Consider the following 16,970-nt stretch of genomic DNA (forward strand, 5'->3'; position numbering starts at 1 on the left):
TACCATCCCCATCTCCCTCAGATTATTTCACTATAATTCCCATTAACCTGCCTTCTATGTCAATTTCACCATCCATTCCATATCAGCACGGTCTATTTCCAAATAAGGACAAATAAGACTTGCACATATATCTATCTTGGCAGCAAACCCTGAGAAAGACAGTGTTTGCAGGAAAACAGACTGAAGATAACCTAACATGACAAAGAGGAAACGTCTTCTGCCTTACTCTTGTCCCTAGTTCTGCCTTGAGCAGTGTTTCACAATCTAAGCTGAACATCAGAATCCTCTCTGAAGAAACTTTTTAAAAGCAGAGACAGCCATTACACCCCTAAACTTCTGAGAATCTCCTGCCCTTTTTTTTTTTTTTTTTTTTTAGTTTTATAGATGGTTCTGATGGGCAGCCAAGACCTTGATACAAGTAAGATGGTAGATTAGGATTCTAAACAGGCCAATAAAACGCCTGCATTCACAAATAAAAAGATGATTAGAAGAATAATAAACTATATCTATATCTAAATAAAAGACAAAACAACACATATATTTCTCACCTTTTAATATTCTATTTTGGTTTTTTTCTTGCTCTTTATGTGCAAGACACCATGGACCCAAACATTATCACAAATATTCTTATTTGCAGAAGTTAAAAAAGTTTAACCAAGTTTTAAGGGCACCATCATACTTTTCCAGACAATATAGAAAATTTGAAGACTCACTATGTAAGTTGCTAATATTTTATTTTAAATCAAACTGTCCTACATCAGTGTTTGATCTTGAGGATTCATTCTGTATTTGTTTTAGTAGAAACAAATACACAGTGTACTTCATTTCAAATAATGATTGAATTCAGATATACTAACAAAAGCTAGAATATGAATATTCATCCAATGTTAACATAATAAATATTAAACATCTTCTATGTGCTTTTTGCACGTATATCACTCAATAATCAAAACTCGGTGATCCTTTGGAGAATTTCTCCCACATGTGCACAAAGAATCATATACACAATATTCATTGCAGCACTATTTAGGAAATTAGAAAACTTTGAAAATGAAAAATTCCATTTGGGATGTGGATAATGGTTTACTCATATAACAAAATTTTATACAGCAGTGGAAAATTAAAAAATAGATGTATGTTTTACTGATATGGCACACTTCAAAAACAATGCTGAATGTGAAATGGTGCAAAAGAATATAGAGGACACTATTTTGTATATTTTTAAATAAAAAATAAATGCTTTGTGAATAAACATCTATAGGAAAAATATAAAAACGTGCATGAAAATAATACACACGCATATGAATAGAAACTTCAGAACAATCATTATTAGAGGGGTGGGAGGAGGAGGAAATAAAGGAGTAGGACTGAACCAGTATTTCATTTAAGGGAGATGTGAACCAAATACTGAATAATGGTGAAAGGTTACTTTTTGTACTTGTTTCTATATGCATATATTTTAAACTTTTATTTTTAGTTGTGAAATATCTTAATGGTTATAACATAGTGTAGAAATGGAAAAGAGGCATTTTCATTTCTGGGCTCAATACATTTTAATAGATTTAAATAAAACAAAAGTCTATAAAACATTAATTAAAAAACTGAAGATGACACAAAGAAATGGAAAAACATTCCATGCTAATGGATTGGAAGAACAAATATTGTTAAAATGTCTATACTACTCAAAGCAATCTACAGATTTCGTGCAATCTCTATCAAAATACCACCAGCATTTTCACACACTAGAACAAAGAATTCAAAAATTTGTATGGAACCACAAAAGACCCTGAATAGCCAAAGCAATCTTGAAAAAGAAAAGCAAAGCTGAAGGTATCACAATTCCACACTTAAGTCATATTACAAAGTTGTAGTAATCAAAAGAGCATGGTACTGGCACAAAAACGGACACATACATCAATAGAACAGAACAGAAAACCCAGAAATCCGTAATTATATGGTCAATTAATCTTTGACAAAGCAAGAAAGAATATCCAGTGGAAAAAAGTCTCTTCAACAAATGGTGCTGGGAAAACTGGATATCTATATGCAAAGAATTAAACTGGACCACTTTCTTTCACCACACACAAAACAAACTAGTTGGCTCAGCCATTGGAGTATGCAACTCTTCATGTCAGGGTTATGAGTTCCAGCCCTTTGTTGGATACAGAGCTTACTTAAAAATAAAATCTTTAACAAAAAAAAAAAATCCTAGAAGAGAGCACAGGTACTAATGTCTCTTGACATGAGCTGTCACATTTTTCGAGATATGTCTCCTGAGGCAAGGGAAATAAAAACAAAAACAAACAAACAAACAAAACTATTGGGACTACATCAAAATAAAAAGCTTCTGCACAGCAAAGGAAACAATCAACAAAACTAAAAGACAACCTACAGAATGGGAGAAGATATTTGCAAATGACATATCCAATAAAGGGTTATTATCTAAAATATATAAAGAACTTCTAAAACTCAACACTCAAAAAACAAATAATCTATTTAAAAAATGGGCATAGGTCATGAACAGACATTTTTCCAAAGAAGATGTTCAACAGACACATGATCCAGATGTTCAACAGACACATGAAAAGACATTCAACATCACTCAGGGAAATGCAAATCAGAATAAATACAATGAGCTATCATCTCACATCTGTCAGAATGGTTAAAATCAAAAACACAAGAAAAAAAGTGTTGACAAGGATGCAGAGAAAAAGGAACCCTCTTGCACTGTTGGTGGGAATGCAAACTGGTGCACCCACTGTGGAAAACAGTATGGAAATTCATCAAAAGTTAAAAATAGAACTACCCTACGATCTAGTAATCACACTATTGGGTATTTACCCCCAAAATACAAAAAAAAAAAAAAAACACCCACTAATTCAAAGAGACACATGTACCCCTGTTTATAGAAGCATAATTTAAAATAGCCAAATTATGTAAGCAGCCCAAGTTTCCACTGATAGATGAATGGATAAAGAAGATATGGTATATATACATAATGGAATATTACTCAGCCATAAAAAAGAATGAAATCTTGCCATTTGCAATGACATGGATAGAGCTAGAAAGTATGATGCTAGACAAAGTAAGTCAGAGAAAAACAAATACCATATGATTTCACCCATATGAAGAATATAAGAGGAAAAAAATGAGCAAAAGAGAGAGAGAAACCAAGCAACAGACTCTTAGCTATAGAGAACAAACTAATGGTTACCAGAGGGGAGGTAGGTGCTAGGATTCATAAAATAGGTGATAGGGATTAAGGAGTATACTGGTCATGATAAGCACTGGGTGATGTATGAAACTGTTGAAACACTATATTGTATACCCGAAACTAAAATAACACTGTATATTAACTATACTGGAATGTGAAATAAAATAAAAAGAAATAAAAAGAAAAGAACAAAATTATTGTGCCAGATAGAAAAATCAGATGTAAAATAAACTTTCTAACAAAATGGGGGAAAGGATGTCAAAATAGGCTATGGTATTTTTTTTAAGTGTCTCCTGAAATGGTCCATATAGCTATATCTTTAGGTTTAATTTTGTTTCCAACCAATGTAAGATTACTTTATAAACAGTTTACTTTCTCGATCATTTCCTAAATTAGACTTCAATTATAGAATTAACTTTCCTAGGAAGTTTGAATATTAACTAGCAATTCAGTACCTAAGATCACTAGTTTATTCATACACGTGTATACTAGTAAACACAGTTAAATTTCCCGTGTGATTTCTGACAGCCTAAAGATGTAGCAAATCATTAAGACAAAAATTAACATGAGAGCTTTAGGTGCTACTATATGGCTATAAACATACATATTTCATTAACATGATATAAACATTACTACACAGAACACTCAATAAAATGTTCCAGAAACATACCAGCTCAGACCAAACACCAGCAGCACTGTGAAGTGGCATTAAGTACACCCTCCCCAACAACTATGGTTCTTTTTTCATTCTCCTTTTGGTCCTTACACACATTCTAGACACTGACTGCTCCAGAGTCCTTCCCAAAAGACACCACTTAGATATTAATTTTGACACAATGCAGTACACTTAGTTATCTGTCCTCTAGACTCTTGCTACTGATCCCTACATCAATCACCTTCTACTTGCTGATTCTTGTTTTAAGAAAACTATTTAGGGGCGCCTGGGTGGCTCAGTCGGTTAAGCATCCAACTTCGCTCGGGTCATGATCTCACGGTTCATGGGTTCGAGCCCCGCGTCAGGCTCTGTGCTGAGAGCTCAGAGCCTAGAGCCTGCTTTGAATTCTGTGTCTCCCTCTCTCTCTGCCCCTCCCCTGCTCGTGCTCTCTCTCTCTCAAAAAATAAACATTAAAAAAATTAAAAAAAAAAAAACTATTTAGCTTTGGTGAGCTCTGTTGCTGCAATGACAGTTTCCCTACTATGAACTACATTCTCAATAAATCTTCCACATGCTTGAAAGGAGCAGAACACCCCCTTGTGGACAGAAGACTAAACAACATTCCCTTGATTTTCTCCAACAACCTAATGAATTATTTAATCTGACAAAATATATAACAAATACAGATATATTTTACTAATTCCATCAAGATAATCATGTAGCACTGAAATAATAATCTACACAAAATTTCACCAATATAACTACTATTCTATAATTTCACAAGTGAAATAATAAATATTAAACAGACATGCTTCCATTATACTTCTACTTAGAAATTTAGTGTCATGTTCTATTTTTTAGAGATTCATTCCTGTTATAGGCATAGATTCTGGCTCTGTAAATCTGCCCAAAAATACGGCACTATTTAAAAATCATGCAGAAACGAATGGGAAACATACTCCACTGACATAAATTTCTAAACGAATCCTCCTTATGCTAACTTTCTACAGATGATTAGCCAACATGGTGCATGTACAAGTGTGGGGGTAGACAGACAAAAGAAGAGATGGCTCAGACAGGTGGAGGGAAGGTTATAGCTCTAGCTCCCTTCTCCTTCCTACTCATCTCTACATTATCCTTACATCAATTGATCTCCAACTTTAATGTAGGAAAGAACAAAACGGGGCTCATTCTTGACATCAGCCCCAAAAATTCTAATGTGTTAGGAGTGGAGTCAAGGGATTTGCATTTTTAATAAGCACCCCAAACAACACTAATGCACAGGTAACTCTGTAAAACAATGTATTAGATATACATAAAGTTACCCGAAGGCCACAGGCAAGGTATTATCCAAATCTGAAATTCTTTCAGGGTGAGAGGGAACACATGGTATTTTGGCATATAGGCATTATAGAACTAACATGTATAAGGAGGAAATGCTAAGCTTCTTGAGATAACTTTATAGCCACTGAAGGCAAAGGTATTTTGATAAATGGTGTTTAACCTTTTCTGCTTCAGAGCTCAGAAACAGAAGTTATTTTTAAGTAGTGCTTTTAATAAACAATGGGCAGAAAAGTGGAGGTATTTTTAATGAGCACATCAGATTTTCCAATATGGTCATAAACAGCAATTTAAATTCATGTTTTCATTTTCACTTGTATTTACCTCCGCGTTTTTTGAGATTTTCAGTTTTCATTTTACTTCTGCTTCTAAATTCAGGCCCTTTAAAATCATCTTTGTCTTCATTCAGCACTGGCTCTGGTTGTACAATCACTGTACCTAGAATGATTTCATTTAAAAAACCATTACACATATTAAATGTGCAAGTGAAGTGCAAGACTTCAGTTCAGATAAAGCCAACATTGCTGGTACATAATTTTGTCTCTTTCAAGCTTTCAATACTTGTATAAGGACCTCTCAAGAGTAAATAAAACAGGGAAATATAAAAGGGCCAGGTGTCAGCAATCAGATTACTTATTGGAATATAATTAATAGAGTGGGGGTATTATGAACTGATTATAACAGAAATGTGTGAATAAAGTAGAAAGCTTCAGCCCAGTTCTGAATTTTTACACTGCCTATCACAAAAAACTGCGTTTGAGTATGAACACCCATGCTAAGTTCCAAAAGAGTTTATACAATAGAAGGACCAGAAGGAAAATTTTAAAACGACATCCTATTCTTCTCATAATACAAATCACAAACTCAGAAAAAGATTTTTAAGGGTTTTTTTTTATATCGCTTTGGGGGAGGATAGTGGGAGGCAATGCAAGAAGTTAATTCTGCTATTACTGCTATACCTATTCTGAGGCATTTCCCAACAAGTATGTCAAAGTTTCAGTACCCTGAAAAGTCCTTAAAGAGTCTTAAACAGAAGACTGCCTTAAGATACTTAAGTTCAAGTGCTCTAACAATAAGCTGTAGAATGAGATCAATTGTTGATTTCTATGGAATAATTTAGAAAGAATGTACTCTCTTAGATACAAAACACATAAACTGAGAAGACAGGTTGTTAATTTAAGTTTTCATTATAATCTCTCAAGAGCAAATAAAGCAGGAGCATAGTAAAAAGGGTCCAGGTCTCACGTTTACCTACATTGCTGGGCTTAGTAATTGGGCATTATTGGCAATAATTAAGAAAGTAAAACCTGGTAGCTGTCAGGGGTGGTCTCCCTGAAATACGGGCCTATATTATTCAGCAAGCAAGTAGATTTTGGCAAGGTAGAGCCTCTAGTTATATGTATTTCTGAGTCTCCATAAAAAAAGGTGGAGGCAAGCAGGCATAGAGGACTGAGTTTTACAAACTAGTGAATTTAAATAATCTACACACAAAAAAAAACTTTATTTACAATAACCATTTCACATATATACTCTCAGAGAAGCCATGGCATTTGAAAAGCTAAAGATTTATAATTAACAAAAAATAGAATTATTTCTGAAGATTCTTCTCTAAATGGAAGCAAAGCAATAGAGTAGAAAGAATACTCCCTAGCTTTGGATTCAGGCAGACCTGGGTTCAAATCTTAGTTTCTCAATTTAAAGCTGAAAAAGTACCTTGAGCTCTGAATTTGTTCCTTAATCTCTACAAGTAGAAACAACTACCTTACAGTATTGGTCTGCAGATTAAATGAGTTAGTTCTATAAGAGTCTGGTACCTATATATACTCAATACACTATAAAAATAATTATCATCACCCAAATTCTACCTTATGAAACAGGTCTATTTTTGGTTTGGTGGAAGAGAATTATGCTTAATTTCAGGTTAGAAACATCCCATACTTTCTTCCACAGTATCATTTAAAGAAAGATTTGAATTCCTATTTCTTAGCTCACCCAGTGGCCATCGTAAGGACTCCCAGTGACAACCACTGGGAATGTAACGATCCAAGGTGAGTCACTGCCTATGGGACTCACACTCCCATATTAGCTATTTCTGCCCTAAGCCACCAACCATTGCGTAAAATTGTCATAAATGATATGCAAAGCCAAGTAAATGGTAGGCCCACCAATTTTCCTTCTATCTCTCTTCTTCCTTTCATTCATTCCTTTTCCTTATTTCACTTCTCATCTACTATAACTCCTAATTTGTCCTGGTCAAGCAATTTCTTATGCTCCTTCCCACAATTTTTTTAAGCTTTCATAATCAAAATCTGGGTCACAAAAATATAAATGTAGACAGAGAACAAAGTTTAGTAAACACTACTATAAATGATCTGTGAGGATAAATTTGAAAAATCTGCTAAGAGCCTTAAACATATTAATAAAGAAAAAATATTGAAACTTTTGACTCTGAAACACCATGAAATTACCAAGACCTTTATCATTACTCTTATCATATAATCATACTGCTCTCAGACTTGGGCTATGAAACTTCCAAGATTTTCATTTGGCTTTTTCTTACCTCAATCTAAAGAATGAGGTTTTTAAGATCAGAACTGCAACAGTTGAAAGGTATGTGACAAGACTTTTTAAAGAGATAAAAGTTAAAAAAAAATACATCTAAATCTATCTTTGATAATTAACTTCAGCTTTTAGTCTTAGAGAATTTAAGAATGCAGTAAGATTAAACCAGACTTTAAATGTCTTTTTAAAGTTTTCAGAATATTATGTTTTCCTATATAGCAAGCATATTTAAATTTGAACCAAAACTTAGTTTAACTTTTAAACTAACTTCCACATTCAAATATTATTTGGAAACTAAAATCCCTTTTCTAAAACCCAATGGAAAGAGGAAATAAGTTTTATTCTTTTTCAGAGCTGACTGCAGTCTAAGTTTTTAACCTCAATAACATACATTATCATTACCATTCTAATACATCTCCAGACCACCACTATTAAGATGCTAGTTTTGTTCCCTTACACACAGCTAAACAATAATCAAGTTCTTAATTTTATAATAACGACATTTAAAAACACATTTCAACTTTAACTTCATATGAAAAATTAATACACATTACCTTTTGGCAAGCTTTGCATAGTAATATCATTTTCTGAATTTTCATTAGAAGCATCTTCATTTACAGTTTCATCCAAAGGTTTTTCATCATCAGATTCAACATACTTTGTCACAATTGAAGGTTTCCTATGAAAGAATTAAGTCCACAGAATTATGGGCATTTCTTACAATTGGAAAACTACCCAAAGAACATGTTATATTGAACAGTGGCTCTTAACCAGAAATACACATCAGACTCACCTGGGGAAGCACACATCTCTGTACTGTATTACAGAAAATTAGGACTCAGTAGGTCTGGGGTAGGACCATGGTATGTTCATTCTGAAAAAGCTCCCAGGGGGATCATGAAGGGAACTCCTCTTTAAAAATCACCACTTTAGAGAATAAGTTAATAACAAGCAAGTTGTGTTTATTAAGAGACATTCCCACTGGTAAGAGACAACAAATGCCCAATACAATAAACTGTGAACTTCTAATCAAATCTATTCTCCACAGTATATTATGCTTTATAGTATGATTGGAAGTAGTTTCGGTCATTATGTACAATTTGTTTTGACAATTTAACATAGGAAAGTATTTTTACCACTCTTTGATCTTCTTATAACTTCCTCATAATTATAATGGCTATCCTTCCCCATCCTGAACAATTTCACATAATCCTAAAAAACGCATTATTGCCTCATGAGGTATTCATTTCATTTTCTCCTCTGTCCTTTGAGCACATATATATATGATCTAAAAGAAATAATCTATGTTTTGCAAGGGCCACTAATGCATAATAAATCTTCCTTGGAAAATTCCAGTAAATTTCAAAGTAAGAATGAATCAATAACTGAAGTTAATTGATGGATACAAGAGGATTCATTACACTATACTGTCCAGTTTTTAATGTGTACATTTATATAAAACAGTTTACTTAATTAGAACAAGAGTGCTTGAAATAAGTTTAGAAAAGATTATTATTCTTAGAAAAAGAAAATAAAACATCTTGAAAACTTTTTCCCTTCAGTATCAACCAACCTTTTTGATCGTGACGATCCCGATGATTTGGATTTTTCCGAAGAGCTAGCTCCCTAAACGTGAGAAATAAATTTAAAAGTGAATACAATTATCAAAGAAACATCCCTACAATTAACTATTTCCCTTTACCAAGATCTCTGATATAGTGATATAAATAGTATTACTTTTATGCCTAAAATACTTTTATAAAAGGAACTTCAAAAACTAATTCATTTATTCTCAGGCTTCCTTAGATTAAGATTAATTTTCTGGTTCATTTTTTAAATTAAATTATTACTGTTGAATTTTGTAGGATAGGTAAGAATGCACTGCTATATCATGATTTTTGCCCAAGTCAACAAAGACAAAATAAAGGTATAGAAGTAATCAGATCACAACAGACAGGGAGTTTTGAGGATGTAAAAAAATGTGTCATTTTCTCTATCCCAACATATGGCACAAAGTACCTTCTATGATTCTCTTTGAGATACTAAATTTACCTTCATTGTGCCAGTAATAATCAGTATATTTCTTGAATTAAATTTTTTATACTAAGTGGAAAAAAATCTCAAAACTATGCCTGGGTATCCCAGGTAAAGGACCTCAGAATGGGTTTCTATAATAATGCTTAAGATACTCTAAATATCCAGTCTTGAGAACTCTCAGAACCATGGAGTCATGTTCATAAACAATCACCTTGAGTGTCACTACTGCAATATAATAACGTTCAAATACCTATCTGTTAGCAAGCCTTTAGTTGTCTAACTTTAGGTATATTGCTAAAGTGAAATACACAACTTTAGGTATATTGCTAAAGTGAAACACACAATAATAAAAACAATGAACACCTTCTAAAAATAAACAACTACCCAAAATGAAGTATCATAATACTTGGGTATAACAATAAACTTAAACACATGCATGTACTAAACAGAAGCAATTTGATGATATACACTCTAGTTATTAATAATTAATAAATATATTTTAAATGTTTCAAATTAGTCTCACCTCTTCCTTGCTGTTTTCCATCATATCTGAGTTATTTCCAGAACCACTGTTTTTTTCTTAAAAGAGAAGAAATAAAAACTTTATTTATCTCTTCAAAGCATCATGAAACAGAACACCAATATCTGCAACTCCGTAAACCCATTCTTCAATCTGTGAAGTACAACAGTACTAGTAATACATTATTCACATTAAAATATTCCTAAAAGAAACCTTCTTACACTGTTGGTGAGAATGCAAAATGGTGCAGCCACTCTGGAAAATAGTATGGAGATTCCTCGAAAAGTTTTTAAAAAGTTAAAAAAAAGTTTAAAAAAAAGTTTTTAAAAAGTTAAAAATACGACCCAGCAATTAATTGTACTACTAGGTATTTACCCAAAGGATACAAAAATACAGATTTGAAGGGGTACATGTACCCTGATGTCTGTAGCAACATTATTAACAATAATCAAACTAAGGAAAAACCCCAAATGTACATGTGTACACACACACACACACACACACACACACACACACACACACGAATACTACTCAGTCATCAAAAAGAATGAAATCTTCCCATTGACATCAATATGGATGGAACTAGAGTAATATTATGCTAAGCCAAATAAATCAGAGAAAGACAAATACCACATGATTTAACTTCTATGTGGAATTTAAGAAACAAAACAGATGAACACAGGGGAAGGGGGAAAAAGAGAGAGAGAAGCAAACCATAATTCAGAGAATAAACTGAGGGTTGATGGAGGGAGGTGGGTGAGGGATAGGCTAAATGTGTGATGGGGATTAAGGAGGGCACTTGCTATTATGAGCACTGGGTGTTATATGTAAGTGATGAATCACTAAATTCTACTCCTGAAATCATTATTACACTATATATTAACTAACTAGAATTTAAATAAAAATTTAAGAAAGAAAAAAATATTCCTAGAAGAATATTCTCACTAGAATCACTCTCTTATCACACTAACTCCTTCTTAAAAAGCACTAAATTTCTAAAAATAGTAGTTTGGCATCAAAACACTTCCTACTGTAATTTTCTTTTTTTTAAGTTTATTTATTTACTCTGAGAGACAGAGACAGCACAAGTGGGGGAGGGGCAGAGAGAGAGAGAGAGAGAGAGCAAGAGAAAGAATCCCAAGCAGACTCCATGCTGCCAGCACAAAGCCCAAGGTGGGGCTCAAACCCACGAAACCATGAGATCATGACCTGGACCAAAACTATGAGATCATGACCTGAGCCAAAACCAAGACTCAGACGCTTAACTGAGCCACCCAGGCGCCTCCTTACTGTAATATTCTAAGATATCTTCTCTTAAAAGAAAACTTAACCTCTATCTTCTACTAACAATAAAATCATATTATTTCCCTTCACCTAAGACAATGGAAAAATAACAAACCTAAAGGAAGCAGAGGAAAATAAATAATAAAGATGAGAGCTAAAGTTAATGAAACAGAATTAGGAAAATAAAAATCACTGAAACCAAAAGTTAGTTCTTTGAAAAGCTGAATGAAATCAACACACCTGAATCTAAATTGACAAAGAAAAAAGAGAAAAATTCAAATTACTAGAATCAGAAAGTAAAGAGGGACATTACTATTTACCTTAAAGAAATAAAAGGATTATAAAAAAATATCATGACCAATTTAAGGCCAAAATATTAGATAACAAAATATGGAAAAGTTCCTAAACACACACAAGCTAACAAAACTGACTAAAGAGAGTGTAAATAGATTTATAACTGAAGAGCCTGAATTAGTAATCAAAAAACTACCAACAAAGAAAAAGCAAAGGTCCAGATGTCTTCACCACTGAAATATATCAAGCATTCAAAAAAAGTATTCTTGATGCACCTGAGTGGCTCAGTCAGTTAAACATCTGACTCTTGATTTTAGTTCAAGTCATGATCTCCTGGTTCGTGGGTTTGAGCCCCACATCAGGCTCTGTGCTGACAGTACAGAGCGTGCTTGTGATTCTCTCTCTTTCCCTCTCTCTGGCCCTTCCCTGTTCACACACTCTCTCTCTCAAAATAAATAAACATAAAAAGAAAGAATTTTTTCACAAACTATTCCAATAAAAAAAGGTGGGATACTTCCAATAAAAAAAGTATGGGATACTCATACATGTATATGGAGACCAGTATCATACCAAAACCAGAAAAGTTACCACAAAAAGAGAAATCTACAGAACACTATCACAAATACAGACAGAAAAGTCCTCAACAAAATACTGGCACACTTCAGAATAAAAGACAAGTCTTTCTCCCACAGACTAGGAGAAAACATCTGCACAAGATCTATCTGATAAAGGACTATTATCTAAAAGATACAAAGAACTCAACAATAATAAACAACATGATTAGAAATGGGCAAAGATCTGAAGATATCTTACCAAAGACGGAACACAGGTGTCAAATAAGCATATGAAAAGATACTCTACATCATATGTCATGAAGGAACTAGAAATTAAAACAATCAGATAACACTGCAAAAACAATCAATGGACAAATGCAGAACGCTGACAACACCAAATGCTGGTGAGGATGTGGAGCAACAGGAATTCCCATTTGACTACTGTTGGGAATGTAAAAATGGTACAACCACTTTGGAAGATATTAGGGCAGTTTCTTACAAAACTAACCATTCTCTTATCATATGATCCAGCAATCACACTCCTTGATATTTATTCAAAAAAAGATGAAAATGAAGTCCACTCAAAAACCTGCATATGGTTGCATCTGGGTGGCTCAGTCGGCTAAGTATTCAACTTTGGCTCAGGTCATGATCTCATAGTTCAGGAGTTCCAGCCCTGCATTGGGCTCTCTACTGTCAGGGCAGAGCCTGCTTCAGATCCTGTCTCCCTGTCTCTCTGCCCCTTCCCAGCTCTCTCATGCAGGCACTCTCTTGCTCTCGCTCTCTCTCTCAAAAAAAAAAAAAACATTAACAATCTGCACACAGATGCTTATAAACACCTTTATTTTACATAAACAACCTTGGTAATTTATATAAACATTTTATAGGTAGCTTCATTCATAACTGTCAAAATACAGAAACAACCAACATATCTTTCAGAAGGTGAATGGGATAAACTAACCGTGGTACACCCAAACAATGGAGTATTATTCAGCACTAAGAAGAAATGACCATGCAGCCATGAAAAGAGATGGAGGAAACAAATGCACATTACCAAGTGAAAGAACCCAATCTGAAGCAGCCAACTATGTGACACTCTGGAAAAGGCAAAAGTATGAAAACAGTGGCTGCCAGGAGTTAAGGGGGAAGGAAGAATGGATAGATAGAACAGAGAATTTTTAGTGCAGTGAAACCAACCTGTATATTATTAGGGTAGATCCATGTCATTACACATTTCTCAAAATCCTTAGAATGTACAACACCCAGAGTGAAATCTAATGCAAACTCTGCATTCTGGGTGATCATGACTTGTCAGTGTAGGTGCATCAATTGCAACAAATGTACAGCTGTGGTGCAGCCTACTGACAGTGGGGGAAGCTGTGCATGTATGGGGAGAAATACATAGGAAATCCTGCACTTTCCATTCCACTTTTCTGTGAACTTGAAACTGCTCTCAAAAGTAAAATCTATTTTAAAAGACCCTAAAAAAAGGGATCATCCTCACCTATCTACAAAATACTCACAGGTTAACACCATACTAAGTGGTGAAAAACTGAATACTTTCCTAAGATCAGAAATAAGAAAGAAAATTCACTCTTGCCACTTATATTCAATATTGTAATGGAGTAGCCAGAGCGAGTTGTCAAGAGAAAGAAATAAAAGGCAGTAAGATTGAAAAGGAAGAAGTAAAACTATCTCTCTTAGGAGTTGACATTATCATATATATAGAAAATCTGTGGAATCCACAAAAAAACTATCAGAACTAGTAAAAGAGTTCAGAAAGATTGAAAATACTAGAACAGGGGCGCCTGGGTGGCTCAGTTGTCTGACTTCGGCTCAGGTCATGATCCCATTGCTCACAGGTTTGAGCCCTGCATCGAGCTCTGTGCTAACAGCTCAGAGACTGGAGCCTGCTTGGGATATTGTGTGTCTCTCTCTGTCCCTCCTCCATTCACGCTGTCTCTCTCTCTCTCAAAATAAATAAATAAACAAAAAAAAAAGAAAAATACAAAAATATACAAATATCAATTGTATTTCTATTCACTTGTAAAACATGACCTAAAAATAAAGAAAACAACCCAACTTAACATTAAGATGGCTATACTCCTCAAACTGATCTACCCACCTATGCAAACCCTGTCAGAATCCCAGCTGACTTCTTTCTAGAAATTGACTAGCTCATTTTAAAATTCACATAAAATTAAACAGGAAAAGCCAAAACAACCTTCAAAAGGAAAAACAAATAGGAAGACTCACAATTTCAAAACTTAGTGTAAAACAATTTTAATTAATACAGTGCAATACTGGCTAAAGGATAGACATACAGATCAGTCAGAAAACACTGAAAGTCCAGAAATAAAACCACATATCTATGGTCAACTGATTTTCAATAAGGATGCCAAGACCCTTCGGTGGGGAAATAGAATCTTTTCAACAAATGATGCTAGTAGCATAACTATGTGTCCACATGCAAAAAATGAACCTAGAGCCCTGCCTCACTCCACATACAAAAGTTAACTACAGGGGCGCCTGGGTGGCTCACTCAGTTTAGCGTCCCACTCTTGACTTCGGCTCAGGTCATGATTTCACAAGTTCATTGAGTTCAGATAAAGCCCCACATCCCGCTCTGCACTGACAGACTAGAGCTTGCTTGGGATTCTGTCTACCTCTCTCTCTGCCTCTCCCCCACTTGCTCGCGCTCCCTCTCTCTCTCTCTCTCAAAATAAATAAAAATAAACTTTAAAAAAAGTTAACTCCAAATGCATCAAATACGTAAATATAAAAGCTAAAGCTATAAAACTGTTAGAAGAAAATACAGGGGCAAATCTTTATGACCTCAGATTTAGTAATGGATTCTTAGATATGACAACAAAAACATGAGCAACAAAAGGAAAATTAGATTACTTAGACTTTATCTAAATTAAAAGCTTTTGTGTTTCAAAGAACATCATCAAGAAAATGAAAGACAACCAATAAAATGAGGGAAAAAATTTGCAAATCATATGTTTGATCCAAGTTTCCACTGAAAGATGAACAACAAACTAAATACGCTACATACATATAATGGAATACTATTTGGCCTTAAAAAGGAAGGACAGAGGGGCACCTGGTTGGCTCAGTCGGTTAAGCACCAGCTTTGGCTCAGGTCATGATCTCACGGTTCATGAATTCGAGCCCCACGTCAGGCTCTGTGCTGACAGCTCAGAGCCTGGAGCCTGCTTCAGATTCTGTGTCTCCCTCTCTCTCTGCCCCTCCCCTGCTCACGCTCTGTCTCTGTCTCTCTCTCAAAAGGAAATAAACATTAAAAAGAAAAAAAAAACTTAAAAAATGGGAAGAACATCTGGATACAGGCCACAACACTGATGAACCTTGAAGGCATTATGCTAAGTAAAATAGAACATCTGGATACAGGCCACAACATTGAAGGCATTATACTAAGTAAAATAAGCCAGACACAAAAGGACAAAACCTGTAGACCCCTCCCACTTATAGGAGGAGCCTAAAGTAGTCAAATTCATAGAGACAGAATGTAGAATGGTGGTTGCCAGAGGCTGGGGGAGAGAGGATTGGAAAGTTACTGCTTAATGGGTACAGAGTTTCATTTGATGAAGATGAAACATTCTGGAGATGGATGGTGATGATGTTTGCACAACCATGTGAATGTACTTAATGCCAGAGAATCGTACACTTAAAACTGGTTAAAATGGTAAATTTTATCATAATAAAAAGTCTGGATATATAAAGAATTCTTACAAATCAACGATAAAAAAACAAATACCCAATTAAAAATTGGGCAAAGGATCTGAAAAGACAATTCTCCAAGGAAAATATATACAAATTACCAGTAAGCACATGAAAATATAGTCATCATCAGTCATCAGGCAAATGACAACCAAATCCAAAATGAGACACTACTTCACATGCACTAGGATAGCTAAAATCAAAAAGTCTGATAATATTGTTGGCATAGATACAGAGAAATCAGAATCCTCATATGTTGCTGGTGGGAATGTAAAGTGGTGCAGCCACTTTGGAAAACATTTTGGCATTTCCTCAAAAGATTTAACATAGTTACCATATAACCTAGCAATTCCACTCCTAAGTATGTACTCAAGAAAAATGAAAATATACTGCCATATACAAACATGTTTACAAATGTTTATAGCAGCATTATTCATAATAGCCAAAATGTGGAAACAAGACAAATATCCATGAACAGATCAAACAAATGTCATATAAAAGAACATTATTTGGTCATAAAAAGGAATGAAGTACTAACTAACACATGCTACAACACAGATAAACCTTGAACACATTATACTAAGTGAAAGAAGCCAGTTAAAAAGGACCACATATTATACAATGCCACTGATAAGTCCAAAATAGGGAAATCCAAAAAGAAAGTAGATTAGTGGTGTTTAAGGTTGGGCGGGGGGGGGGGGGGGGGGGGGGGGTTTTTTGTTGGGGGGGATAAAAAATATAAAGAGGAGGTGGGGGGGGGGGAGTGAG

At 34.5% G+C, this 16,970-nt stretch overlaps 1 protein-coding gene across 8 annotated transcripts in view; it reads right to left on the reverse strand.

The window, feature by feature from the left end:
• ATRX (ATRX chromatin remodeler) overlaps positions 1 to 16,970 on the reverse strand; it is a 314,554-nt gene that overhangs the window by 232,984 nt on the left and 64,600 nt on the right. For 6 of the 8 annotated variants that reach the window (XM_049643991.1, XM_049643990.1, XM_049643987.1 and 3 more), the window contains 4 exons: positions 10,333 to 10,388; positions 9,346 to 9,398; positions 8,327 to 8,451; positions 5,535 to 5,648 (listed from right to left, as the gene is read on the reverse strand). In XM_049643991.1, coding sequence (XP_049499948.1) covers positions 5,535 to 5,648; positions 8,327 to 8,451; positions 9,346 to 9,398; positions 10,333 to 10,388 — 348 coding nt within the window. The remainder of the gene's footprint in view (positions 1 to 5,534; positions 5,649 to 8,326; positions 8,452 to 9,345; positions 9,399 to 10,332; positions 10,389 to 16,970) is intronic. The other 2 variants (XM_049643994.1, XM_049643992.1) reach the window with 1 other exon arrangement.

Source organism: Panthera uncia, chromosome X (assembly GCF_023721935.1).
Source record: "Panthera uncia isolate 11264 chromosome X, Puncia_PCG_1.0, whole genome shotgun sequence".
Classification (NCBI taxonomy): domain Eukaryota; kingdom Metazoa; phylum Chordata; class Mammalia; order Carnivora; family Felidae; genus Panthera; species Panthera uncia.